Source organism: Carlito syrichta, unplaced genomic scaffold (assembly GCF_000164805.1).
Source record: "Carlito syrichta isolate Samal-C Ts95f unplaced genomic scaffold, Tarsius_syrichta-2.0.1 Scaffold92608, whole genome shotgun sequence".
Lineage (NCBI taxonomy): Eukaryota > Metazoa > Chordata > Mammalia > Primates > Tarsiidae > Carlito > Carlito syrichta.
The window spans coordinates 282,792-296,219 of NW_007036704.1; the positions used below are offsets into that span (position 1 = coordinate 282,792).

General features: G+C 40.0%; 1 protein-coding gene across 4 annotated transcripts in view; it reads left to right on the forward strand.

Annotated features, from left to right (window-relative positions):
* ACTL6A (actin like 6A) overlaps window positions 1-13,428 on the forward strand; it is a 29,695-nt gene that overhangs the window by 13,895 nt on the left and 2,372 nt on the right. For 3 of the 4 annotated variants that reach the window (XM_021713568.1, XM_008060486.2, XM_021713574.1), the window contains 7 exons: window positions 4,728-4,822; window positions 5,115-5,221; window positions 5,316-5,405; window positions 7,416-7,477; window positions 7,995-8,109; window positions 8,257-8,337; window positions 10,961-11,056. In XM_021713568.1, coding sequence (XP_021569243.1) covers window positions 4,728-4,822; window positions 5,115-5,221; window positions 5,316-5,405; window positions 7,416-7,477; window positions 7,995-8,109; window positions 8,257-8,337; window positions 10,961-11,056 — 646 coding nt within the window. Of the gene's footprint in view, window positions 1-4,727; window positions 4,823-5,114; window positions 5,222-5,315; window positions 5,406-7,415; window positions 7,478-7,994; window positions 8,110-8,256; window positions 8,338-10,960; window positions 11,061-13,428 lie in introns of all 4 variants that reach the window. The other variant, XR_002482097.1, reaches the window with a different exon arrangement.

Sequence of the window (13,428 nt, forward strand, 5' to 3'; positions counted from 1 at the left end):
ACTTGGAAGGCTGAGGCGGAAGGATCGCCGGAGCCCAGCAGGTCAAGGCTGTGGTGGCCCAGAGCGTGCTATTGCACTCCAGTCTGGGCGACTGAGTGGGACTCCAACTCAAAAAAAAAAAAGAAGGGAGATCTGTATAGAGAGCAGTATTTTAACCAACTAGCTCAAATGAATACAAACATTGTCATTTTCTTCCTCTCCTTCAGTATCTTCGAAAATTGGAAACTAGAAATTGGCTGTCAATTCATTAAGATTTACTGAATCATCATATATTTATTGCAAGCACATTAAGGGACAGACAGGGAAATTTTATGTCCTGAACCCAAATAATGTAGATATTCTTGTTAAAAGCTAAATAACTGATTTAAGTAGTACTTCAGAACAACATTGGCAAGTCATAAAGAAGTGCAAAATTAATTTGAATGTTTTGGGTATAGTAATCGTGGTAGTTCAGATGAGGAATATAGTAGCCTGACAAACATTTATAAAGAAAAGAGAATTTAGTTGCACGACATAGGGGAAAGAGCCCTGTATTTCGAGGTTTGGTTGCACTGCTTACAGTTATGTGATCTTCAGATAAGTACTTAAAACCTCATTTATATTGTACACCTCCCTGGCTTGCTATAATATTCAGATGCTTTTTTGTGTATTTGAGAATCACTGGTAACTTACTTAACATGTGTTTGTAGTGCTGTGTCTTGGAGATGACGTTAGCAAAAGTATGGAAGTGTAAAGTATAAATATTCATTACAGTGAATTAGTTTAATAGTTGAGGATATATAATAGACTTTAGTGGGAGTTGTAAAAATCAGTGTAGGGTAGAGATCTTGTGTGTTAGGTTATAAAAATTTAAACTGTTGCAAGATTTTGAACAGGGAGAGGAGAAAACTAGCAGACTCCTGTGCATTTAATTTTCAAAATAACTCTCAGAAAATGGAGTCACAAAGTAAGCAAACTAGTCCAAGTCCATACTTTTTAAAATTTAATTTAGTTTTATTTTAAATTTGTGGGGTACAAGTCAGGATTGTGTACCAAGTCCATAGTTTGATAGTGGCAGTCCTGGATTTGAACATAGGTCTCTTTGGCTGCTTCCTCTCAAGGAGTTTGTCAACAGATTTGGGCATTGGTTTGTTTGATTGCTTAAGTCAGAGCCTCACTCTGTTGCCCAGGCTGGAGTACAGTGGCGTGATCATGACTCACCACAGCCTTGACCTTCTAGGCTCAAGCAGTCCACCTGCCTCAGCCTCCCAAGTAATTGGAACTGCAGATACACACCACTATGCCTGACTAATTTCGCTGATTTTTTTGTAGACACGAGGTCTTACTATGTTGCCTAGGCTGGTCTTGAACTCCTGGGTTCAAGCAATCCTCCTATAAGTATTGGGATTATAGAGGTGAGCCACTACACCTGGCCTGGCTTGTTTATTTATTTTTAAAAACTTTTTACTGTAGAAAATTTTAAACATAAAAGAAGATAAAGTATTATGATGAACCCCCATGTGCCCTTTACTCAGCTTCAAATATTTCAACACAGTTAAGTTGTATAGCTGTAACCTTATGCTCCCTCTCCTCCCACTGTGATGTTGAAGCAAATTCCAGACATTCTTTAATTTAATCCCTAAAAACTTTTAGTATATATCTCTAAAAAATTTTACCATGTGTCAAAAAAAAGTAACCATAATTTTTTAAAACAGTTCGGTATATTTGAATCAAGACCCAACTAAGAATCATGCATTTTATTTGTTCACTATGACTCTTAGCCTGTAGATTTCTCCCTTCTTTTCCTTTGTAATTTATTTCCTTTTTTTTTTTTTGAGTTGGCATATTACTCTGTCACCCAGGTTGGAGTGCAGTAACACATTCACAGCTATCACAGCCTCAACCTGCTAGGCTTAGGCAATCATTCCACCTCAGCCTTCCAAGTAATTGGAACTACAGGCACGTGCCACCATGCCTTGGTTATTTTTTTTTTTTATTTATTGTAGAGACAGGGCCTCGCCAGGTTGCCCAGGCTGGTCTTGAACCCCTGGGCTCAGGCAGTCCTCTCACCTCCGCCTTCTAAAGTGCTGGAATTATAGGCATGAGCCATCACACCTGGCTGTCATTTATTTCTGAAGAGAAGTAGATTGTCCTGTAGAATTTTCCACATTCTGGATTGTACTGAGTAGTGTTCTTTTACTATGTTTCCCTGGAGTTCTCAATTTTTTGGTTTCAGGATCCTTTTACAAATATATACCTCCTCGTTTTATTTCTGTGAATTGTATCTGGCAGTATTTACCACATTAGGAATCAAAACAAAAGGTCTGGCACCTTCCAGCCTGGGCAACAGAGTAAGACCTTGTCTTAAAAAGAAAAAATTTAAACAGAAACCTTATTAATATTTGAGTCAGAGTCTCACTTTGTCTTCCAAGCTGGAGTGTGATGGCATGATCTCGGCTCACCATGGCCTCGACTTCCTGGACTCTGACATTCCTTCCGCCTCAGCTGCCTAAGTAGCTGGGACTACAGGCAAGTGCCACCACAGCTGGATAATTTTTATTTTTTGTAGAGATGAGGTCTCACCATGTTGCCCAGGCTGGTCTCAACCTCCTGGCCTCCAGCAGTCCTTCTGCCTCAGCCTATCAAAGAACGGGGATTACAGGCTTGAGCTATCACTCCTGGCCTAAAACAACTTAAATTTAAATTAGAAGTTAAAGCTAAGAATATTTTAAAAATTGTCTTATAGCCGGGCTCGGTGGCTCAGCCTGTAATCCCGCACCTTTGGGAGGCTGAGGTTAGTGGATTGCCTGAGCCTGCAGGTTCGAGACCCGCCTGGGCAGTGAGACCTCATCTCTACAATAAATCAAAAAAAAAATCAGCCGGGTGTGGTAGTGCATGCCTGTAATTCTGGCTACTCGGAAGACTGAGGTGGAAGGATTGCCGGAGTCCTTCCGGCGAGGCTGTGGTGGCCGGGAGCGGCCACTGCACTCCAGTCTGGGTGACAGAGTGAGACTCCAACTCAAAAATAAATAAATAAATAAAATAAATTGTCTTATTAATTCATTAGAAAATAGCAGAAATAGACACATTAATCTTTCTCCCGTTTGCCCAGACCAGTATTCGTTCCCTTTAGCCCTTTAAGTATGGTCAGTTATCAAGACTAACCTATTCTCTGCAATTTCTCAAATCTGTTTGCTTTTCTGTGCCACTGCCACTATTTGAGGTAGAAGCTGTTTCCAGGATTACTGAAGCACTTCCTCTTGTCTTGCTCATTCATTATACCAGCTCTAGTAATTGTTTCAAAGTGCCAGTCTACTTTAAGGCAGAATCCCTTTTACCTTCCTTCCTTCCTCCCTTCTGCTTTCAGACTCTACTGAACTACTTGCTGTTTCCTGACCTCACATGCTGTCTTGCCTCTTGGCATTCTCACTGCTCCTGCTCTTGCTCATGGCCCAAATGGCAATTGGATATCCCAGGAATAGGTCAGGTAGCTTCTCTTTTGTACTCTCAGCATCCCAGACTTTTCTTTTTACAGCTTTTCTGATCTCTTCTTCACTAAATTGGATTTCCTCCAGGGCAGAGTCAGTTATGGTTCACCTTTGTGTGTGTTCTGTGATCAGGAAATGCTAGTGCCAGCGGGGTGGCCTCCCTTTCCACGCCCTTCCCTCTGGCATGTTATTAAGCACCAGACTTAGTAGGCACATAATAGATACCCAGTAAATATTTGATGAGTGAATGGCCCTACTCCTAAATTGTTGTAGGTCTTCTGTAAGCACAGAGCTGTGGAAAATGGGATCTTCAACAGGCTTTTGAATTCACCTGGAACAGCTTTTCTGCCCATTGGGTTGGAGCAGATGGGAACTGACACTTGGCTGCCAAACTGCTGAAGTGGCTCTTCTTCAGTGCTCTGTGAGAATGGTTGTAGTCCCTAGCTCAAATGTCACAGCTTCCCACTTTCCTTACCAAGGTTCTGCAAATTTTGTTACGTGAATATATCTCATGTTGTCAGCCCTTTGATCACTCTCCAGAGCCTTTCGATGATTATGTTAATTTTGACCAGCTTAATGAATGACTCTGGGAGAAAGGTTTCCCCAAGTTTCTCACACTGCCATTCTGGAAATCCTGCCTCTTGTCATTTGTTTTAAAGCCAGAACAATAATAATTATTATTATTAATTTTTAAAAAATATGGAATGCATCACGAATTTGCGTGTCATTGTTGCACAGGGGCCATGCTAATCTTCTCTGTGTTATTCCAATTTAGTATATGTGTTGCCGGAGTGAGCACTATTATTATTTTTTGAGTCAGGGTCTCACTCTGTCGCCCAACCTGGAGAGCAGTGACACAATCACAGCTCACTGCAGCCTCAACCTCCTGGGCTCAGGTGATTCTTTCACCTCAGCCTCTCAAGTAGCTGGGACTACAGGGGAGCATCACCACACCTGAATAATTTTTTATTTTTTTCTAGAGGTGAGATCTCACTATGCCGTCTAGTCTGGTGTCAAACTCCTGGGCCTAAGTAATCCTCCCGCATCAGCCTCCCAAAGTTACAGTCATGAACCACCACTCCCAGCCCAAACCAAAATTATTTGATACCAGTTCATCCCTAGATTTACTTTAACACATAAGTATTTTAAGCTATAATGTAATGTTTTTAAAATGGCTTCTGAAACATAAGAGCCTGTCCTTTACAATAAATATCATTTTAGGATCCTTGATACTTTCTTTTCCTTAATGCTTTAAACTAGATTTGCTAATGGTCGTTCTACTGGACTGATTTTGGACAGTGGTGCCACTCATACCACTGCGATACCAGTCCATGATGGCTATGTCCTTCAACAAGGTAACTGTATTTAAACAGATCATTTTAGACGTCATGAGGACACAAATAACGAAATAAAACAATGAATTGCACTATTAAATCATGTCAGTTTCCAAACAGTGTCTTTTATTAAGAGTGTTTTTTTAATCTTTTATATATAATGTGTATTTAAAACTGATACATGACTTTATGCTTTCAAGGATAGTTCAGTTAATTCTACCTGAAATAATTGTTCTTCTAAACACACTCACAGGAAATTTGTCCCAAGAAGTTTGAACTTAATGCTCTCAGACTTGTTAAATCTATTTTATAGGCATTGTGAAATCCCCTCTTGCTGGAGACTTTATTACTATGCAGTGCAGAGAACTGTTCCAAGAAATGAATATAGAATTGATTCCTCCGTATATGATTGCATCAAAAGTAAGTAATTGAGTTTTCTGTGTGGAACTTTCTCCAACTCCCCACCCTATGCCGTGAACTCTCTTAATCTAGCACATGTTCTTGGCAATCTCAGGAAGCTGTGCGTGAAGGATCTCCAGCAAACTGGAAAAGAAAAGAGAAGTTGCCACAGGTTACGAGGTCTTGGCACAATTACATGTGTAATGTAAGTAGCCATATTCTCTCTTGCAAAAATGCTAAAGCTTTTTACGTGAGTACTTTAAAAAATGTTATACAGACTGTGAGTCCTTGAGTAGAATATGGACACTACATTTTCTTCTTTTTTTTGAGTTGGAATCTCACTCTGTGGCCCAGGCTGGAGTGCAGTGGCACACTCACAGCCACCACAACCTCTACCTGCTGGGTTCAGGCGATCCTTCCGACTCAGCCTTCCAAATAACTAGAACTATAGGCGTGTACCACCATACAGCTAATTTTTTGATTTATTGTAGAGACGATGTCTCACCAAGTTGCCCAGGCTGGTCTCAAACCCCTGAGCTCAGGTAATCCTCTCACCTTGTCTTTCTAAAGTGCTGGGATTACAGGTTTGAGCCACCGTGCCTGGCCAACACTTTATATTTTCAAGCATATGCATTTGTGTGCGTACTCGCTCTCTCTCCATATATATGTAAACTTTTTAAAACATATATTTTATATATATATATATTTCTAAGAGCCAAGGTCTCATTCTGTCACCCAGGCTAAAGTGACACAGATCATAGCTCATTGTACCCTTGAACTCCTGACCTCAAAGCATTTCTCCCCTCTCAACCTCTCAAAGTGCTGTGATTACAGGCGTGAGCCACCATGCCCAGCCTTAAGCTCTGTATTTTTAATAATGCTTTAATAAGAGCATTGGGAGGAGGGGCATGTTTTTCATATTTGCCAAGCCGATACCTTTATGAACTGCAGCATATTCATTTTTATTACTGTGGTGAGACCTGGAAGAAATTTGATTTTAGGGTAAAAACAAGCATTAAGTTTTTCTGAACATTTTGGCTGAGAAAATGATTTTAGTTTTTGTAGAGACCTGATAGTATATATCAGTTGTGTTCTGTTTCCCCAGCATGGCGTCAGATATATCAAAAATCTCTTATTGCCAGGTGTGGTGGCTCACACCTGTGTAGTAATCCAGCATTTTGAGAGGCAAAGACAAGAGGATTGCCGGAACCCAGGGGTTTGAAATCAGCCTGGGCAACTTAGTGAGAAACAAATTAGCTGGGCATGGTGGCACATGCCTGTGGTTCTAGCTACTTGGAAAGCTGAGGCAGAAGGATCTCCTGAACCCAGCAGGTCAGGGCTGCAGCAGCTGTGGATTGTGCTACTGCACTCCAGCCTGGGTGACAGAACGAGACTCTGACTCAAAAATAAACAAACAAATAGATACATAAAAATGTGTGTTATTGTCCATAGCAAGGTGCTAATGAGAGATTGTTTTTACTGAAAATCCACACCTGAACATACGGTTAATGATGAGGGAAAGATTGGTAAAACAACCTTTCATACCACAGTCCATGTTAATTTCTAACAGTAAAAGTATGTGAGAGTCATAACTTACTATGAGAGGGGTATATCCTCTCTGACAGTTTTTGCACCTAAAGATAAGGATGTTGTGTGTGTGTGTGTGTGTGTGTGTGTGTGTGTGTGTGTGTAAATATGGGGAAAAAAGGATGATTAATCATTTTGCGTAGATACTAGACGAGATTTTTCCTTAGCATTCTAGGGGTCATGTGTATCTCACAGCTAATTTTTTTAACATTTTATACTATGTGCAGTCATTAAAAGGTACATAAGATGTATATGCCTATGTGTTTATTCATGCAATTAAATTTTGCTTCTAACTCTAAGTTTATTTTTAAGGAAATGAATGGTGGTCTGAAATTGGTTTTGTTATGCAGGACTGTGGTACCAACTTTCCCAGATGTTTTTCTCTCTCTTCACTATTCCATAACTGTAGCAATTTCATTGTATATAATATAGCTTCTAATGCAAATGTTTAGAATTGGGTTTCTTGATAATTGAGAGTCTTTGCTCAGTAGATTTATATTCTTGAAATGATTTACCCATTCAGAAGCATAGTGCAGTTTCATTCAGAAAAGTATTTTAAATGTTACAAAAGTACAGCTTATAAAGACAAATCTCAACTTTGTTTCTTAAACTTTTTTTTTATCCATAGTGTGTTATCCAGGATTTTCAAGCTTCAGTACTTCAAGTGTCAGATTCAACTTATGATGAACAGTATGTTTTCTTATTTAAATTATATACTTCATGAGGAAAGGATTTGTTTAGTAAAGAAAAAGAGTCAGCCAGGCACAGTGGCTCACACTTTGAGAGGTGGAGGTGAGAGGATTGCCTGAGCCCAAGGGTTTGAGACCAGGTGGGCAATTTGGCGAGACCTCGTCTATACAGTAAATCAAAAACTTAGCTGGATGTGGTGGTGCACACCTGTGGTTCCAGCTACTTGGAAAGCTGAGGTGGAAGGATCACCTGAGCACAACAGGTCGCGGCTGCGGTGGCTGTGAGCATGCCTCTGCACTTCAGCCCAGGTGATGGAGTGAGACTCCAACTCAAAAAAAAAAGAGTCATGGAATGTGCTTAAGTGGTCTAAAAGTACAAAGTTTTGCTAAGATATACTGAAGAATGTTTTAAAATAAAGTATTCTTACTCTGATTTCTTACAAGTTGGTAATTCCTTAGTAGTTGTTAATTTTGAGGATTGCTTTGCTTTTGTGTAACCCTGTTTAATACGTTTTCAGAGTAGCTGCACAGATGCCAACTGTCCATTACGAATTTCCCAATGGCTACAACTGTGATTTTGGGGCAGAACGGTTAAAGATTCCGGAAGGATTATTTGACCCTTCCAATGTCAAGGTATAAAAGCTTATTTCGTAATTAACCTGTCTTTTTCTGTATATGTAAAGTGCATGTAATTATAAGGTCTAAATAAGACTGCATTTTTTGGCTATGCTTTGCTGTGCGAAGTACCTCCATATGATTACTTGTTTTCTCTTGTTGTAGGGCTTATCAGGAAACACAATGTTAGGAGTCAGTCATGTTGTCACCACAAGTGTTGGAATGTGTGATATTGATATCAGACCAGTAAGTGCCAGTCTCTTATTGTGGTATAAAGGTATCTTTTAAGGCTTTGAAATGCCCCAAGATCATTGTTAGGTTGACAACTTTGGCCACTGACTTTGAAACCCATTTTATAGCAATATATATATAAAAAAGGGAACTACTAGAAAAGGAAAAATGCAAAACCCAGGAGCTGTGGTGTTCATTTTGGCAGCTACTGGCCACATGGGCAATTTAAATTAAATTAAAACATAAAATTCAGTTCTTCAGTTGTACTAGCCTTATTATAAATATGACTGGTGGCTACTATTTTGGACAGCACAGATATAAAACATTTCTATCTTTATAGAAAGTTCTTTTAGACAGTGCTGCCCTAGAGATTTTCTAAAGTATAGTAAAGCTAAATATGCATTATTGGTGACTTTCTTATATATAGTACAACTTATACTTTTAATTTTCAGTAAGGAATGGCTTAAGTTGCATGAGTAACTTTTGTGTGGAGTTTATCTTAGATGATCTTCATATTTTTGTGCTTTGTTGAGTTTTAAATGCTGGCTCCATGTTGTATACTATACTCACTATTAGATAGACTATACAGAAAGTCCTCATTTAATGGTTTTTGTGACTTTAAGTGAAACAGAGTACAGTAGGCCCTTGAGTAATGTTTCATGAAAAAAAAATTGCTTTTGTTGGTTGTTGTTTTGCTTAAAGATACAGTTTCCAAGGACCTTTGACAGTGCTTAGTGAGAACTTACTTTATCTTATTTAAACCCAGTTCCACTTATAGCCCATATACTGCCTTGATTCTCTTTAATTAATTTGCTTAAAGCATGGAACTAATAGCAAAGGGTATATAACAACTATGTTGTTCAAAAAGGCTTTTGAAGCCAGGCATGGTGGCTCACACCTGTAATCCCAGCACTTTGGGATGCTGAGATAGGAGGATCATCTGAAGCCAGGAATTCCAGTCTACCTTCATCACCATAGTGAGACCTCCATCTCTATTTAAAGTGGGTGCGTGTGTGCGTGCGTGCGTGTGCGCATGCGTGTATATATGTGGCTTTTGAGTGGCTGTGAAAATCATACTTTATTTCAACGGGTAACCTAGTAGGCATGTGCTGCTTCTGGGAATATAGGAATATAAGTTTGGGATTTTTTTAGTGCAGATCCAAGGCCAGTGATAAGTTTCTGTTTTTGGTGAAATTTCTCCTTTTAACAATGTTGGTTATTCCATTTTCTATTTCAAAATTTATATGATGCGGACCAAGCGCCTGCCCCAGGGAGGACCATGGACCAGTTCCTATTAGAAACTGGGCTGTAAGATCAACAGAGGCATTAGATTTCATAGGAGCACAAACCCTACTGTGAACTGCACATATGAGGGATCTAGGTTGAGCGCTCCTTATGAGAATCTGATGCCTGATGATCTGAGGTGGAGCTGAGGTGATGCTAGTGGTGGGGAGTGACTGCAAATTCAGATTCACATTAGCCATGAGGGGTTTTTTTTTTTTTTTGAGTCAGAGTCTCACTCTGTCCCCAGGCTGGAGAGCATTGGCACGCTTGTGGCTACCACAACCTCAGCCTATGGGGTTCAGGCAATCCTCCTGCTTCAGCCTTCCAAGCAGCAGCAACTACAGGCGTGTGCCATTGTGCCTGGCTAATTTTTAGATTTATTGTAGAGACGAGGTCTTGCCATGTTGCCCAGGCTGATCTTGAACCCGTGGGCTCAGGCAGTCCTCTTGCTTCTGCCTCCCAAAGTGCTGGGATTACAGGCGTGAATCACCATTGCTGGCAGCAGTGAGGTTTATCTGCACAGAGACCATAATAAATCAATTGCTTGCAGACTCATACCAAAACCATATCAGTGAGTGGCATGTTAAGCTGATGCACTTCAGTTGTACATCTGCATCTGGTGGCAGGCTTTAAGTCAGAATCTGACACTTACTTTAGCCCATGTGTGGCAAGTATGTTACATTTCATTATATATAGTTATTTCATTATATATTACAATGTAATAAAATAACAGAAATAAAATACACAATAAATGTTATGTGCTAGAATCATCTTGAAGCCATCCCTTCCCCCTAACTCCCACCCCTGCCCATGGAAAAATTGTCTTCCACGAAACCAGTTCCTGATGCCAAAAAGGACCACTGATTTAGACATTTATAATAAATTTGTTTAGGGTTTTTTTTTAGTCAGGGCCTACTCTTGCCTGGGTTGGAGTGCAGTGGCATGATTATGACTTAACGCAGCCCTGACCTAGGCTCAGACAATCCTAGATATGTGTGCAACTTTCAGTGGTACTGTGAAAAAGGTGATAATTGACAAAAGACCATTCACTTGTGCTTAATGACAGAAGTTTTCAGCAACCAGCTTCAGATTTTTTTATTTTCCCCTGCTGTCAGTATTTGGAAAGCGAAAAATTTGCTGGTCACAAATGTGTTAAAAGCTCCCCAGATGAGTCAAACGTACAACCAAGATGCAAACCCCTGGATTAAGCTACTAGATCTGTATAGCAACAAAACCTAAAAAAGAAAGGAAGGGAAAATTGTAGTGGAGGATATGTCGTTATTTGTAGCTGTCTGTTTTTAAAACTTCTGGAAACACTTAAGACTAAATTACTTTTCTTGACTTTTTATCCGAGGGGCTCTATGGCAGTGTGATAGTGGCAGGAGGAAACACACTGATACAGAGTTTTACTGACAGGTTGAACAGGGAGCTCTCGCAGAAAACTCCCCCGGTAAGTCCATGTGTTCTTCAGTCATACGTATCCTGATGGTGTAATCTTCTAGATAAGTGCTCATTTTTCCATAGATGACATTTTGTGTGTCCCTGGTACAGTATTATTTAAATAAAGTGAAACATAAATAAAATAAATAATGTGAATGTCTTTTATTAATCATATCTTTCTAGATGACATCTGTTGCTCTTGAATTATTTGAATCTCATTTTATTCATTAACTTCACACTTAAGTACCCATAGTCTGCTAGGCACTAGGGATACAAAATAGAGTCCTTGCCTATGAAGGTCTCAGTCTCCTAGGATATTAGACATGCAGAAAATGAAGATGTAGCGTGCTGAATGTCTCAGTAGGCCTTGACCAGGTACTGTTGGGAACATTGAGAAACAGCACTTAACTCTCCAGGAGGAGAGTGCTAGCCTCATGAAGAAGCGGTGTCTGAATGACTAGTTCAACTGGTTGCTAGTTTATGAAGGGACAGGCACTAGGCAGAGGGAGTAGCATGGGAAGAGGGCATGTTCCCTTAATTCACAGTATTTGGCTTAGTGCAGAAGTGGGGAAAGCAATGCATGACTTGATAAGGTGGATGGTGTGTGGGTTCCCTAGAGCTGCGCAACAAAGTATCACAAGTTCGTTGCTTAGGACAACAGAAACTTATGGTCTTGTAGTTTTTTGTTGTTTTTTTTTTCCCATAATCAATATTTTTTTATTATGGTTTTGTGGGGTACAGTTAAGGGTTAGGTGTACAATTACGTTTCATTCAGGCACCCTGTTGATAAGAGGTGTTTCCCCATCCCCAGACAGATATTTGCTACTGTTAATCCCATCTCCCTCCCCCCGCCATAGTTTCCTAATACCGTCATTTTCTTATAGTATTACATTGGATGTTCAAGGTCCATTATATGAGTGAGAACAAGTAGGTCATAAGAGAGAAGATAGACAAGTGGGACCTTGTTAAACTGACAAGCTTCTGCAAGGCCAAAGAAACCATCAAGACAGCAGGGAGACAGCCTACAGACTGGGAAAAAGTATTTGCCAACACCAGGTCTGACAAAGGCTTAACATCCTGGATCTACAAGGAACTCAAACGTGCTGAAAAGAAAAAAAAAAACAACCCCATTATAAAATGGGCAAAAGATATGAACAGACACTTCACAAAAGAGGACATCCGAGCAGTCTTGTAGTTCTTGAGGCTAGAAGTCTGAAGTCAGGGTGTCAGCAAGGCCATGCTCCCTCTGCATCTATGTGGGAGACTCCTTCCTCCCTCTTTGTAGCTCCTGGCATAGCAGCACCTGTTTAATTCTGAGAAGGACACTAGTCGTGGGATTAGGGACCCGCCCTACTCCAGCATGGCCTCATCTTTATATTTACATTATTCTGTAAAGACCCCATTTCCAAATTGGGTCACACTCACTTGTGTCAGGGGTAAGGACTTCATATCTTTTGGGGAACACAGTTCAGCCCACAACAGATAGGTACCAGGTCATGCCTTAGTAATGACCATTTTGGATTTTACTCTAAGATAACAGCAAAGTTACAGGGTAAAATCTGGCAAGGGACTGATGAGCTCATGTTTGTTTTAAAAAAGATCACTGAGTACATTGTGATAACTTTCAACAGGACAGACGAACCTTTAACCAGGCATGTTGGCGCATGTCTGGAGTCCCAGTTACTTTGGAGGCTGAGGCAGGGAGGATCACTTGAGCCCAGGTGTTTGACGCTATAGTGAGCCATGATCATGCCTGGGTGATAGAGTAAGACCTCTTCTCTTTAAAAAAGAAAAAGAATTAGAACCTGGTTTGGGGAGTTTATTTATTTGAGTCAAGTTCTCCCTCATGGCTCACTGCAGCCTTGGCTCGCTGGGCTCTGGCGATCCTTCTGCTTCAGCCTCCAGAGTAGCTGGGACTACAGGTATGCACCACCACACCCAGCTTATTTTATTTTATTTTTTGTAGAGATGAGGTCTTGCTGTGTTGCCTAGGCTGGAGCAAGTCATTCATATGATTCTTCAGTAACAGAAGGCTAGTCATAATCTTTTAATTTAAAAATTTTAACTTCTATGAAGTGATTTTTCATGAGTTGTTCTGCACTAAATGTTACATTTTAAAAAGTTTAGCAGGGGTTACATAGGCCCTAACAATATCTAGAGGTTTGTATATTTAATAGTCTTTTGGTTTCCCATAAAAAGGAATGTTTGACATATGCCACATTTTTATAATTAAAAATAGAATTTGAATATGTAGGCACAAGACTTAGATCCACCTTGCATCTCCAAATTCTTGAAGAAGCAGTCTGATACGGATCATTATCTGAATTATACTATTAATCATTAGGTTTTATTGAAACTCCCTAAATAATGAATACAGACATG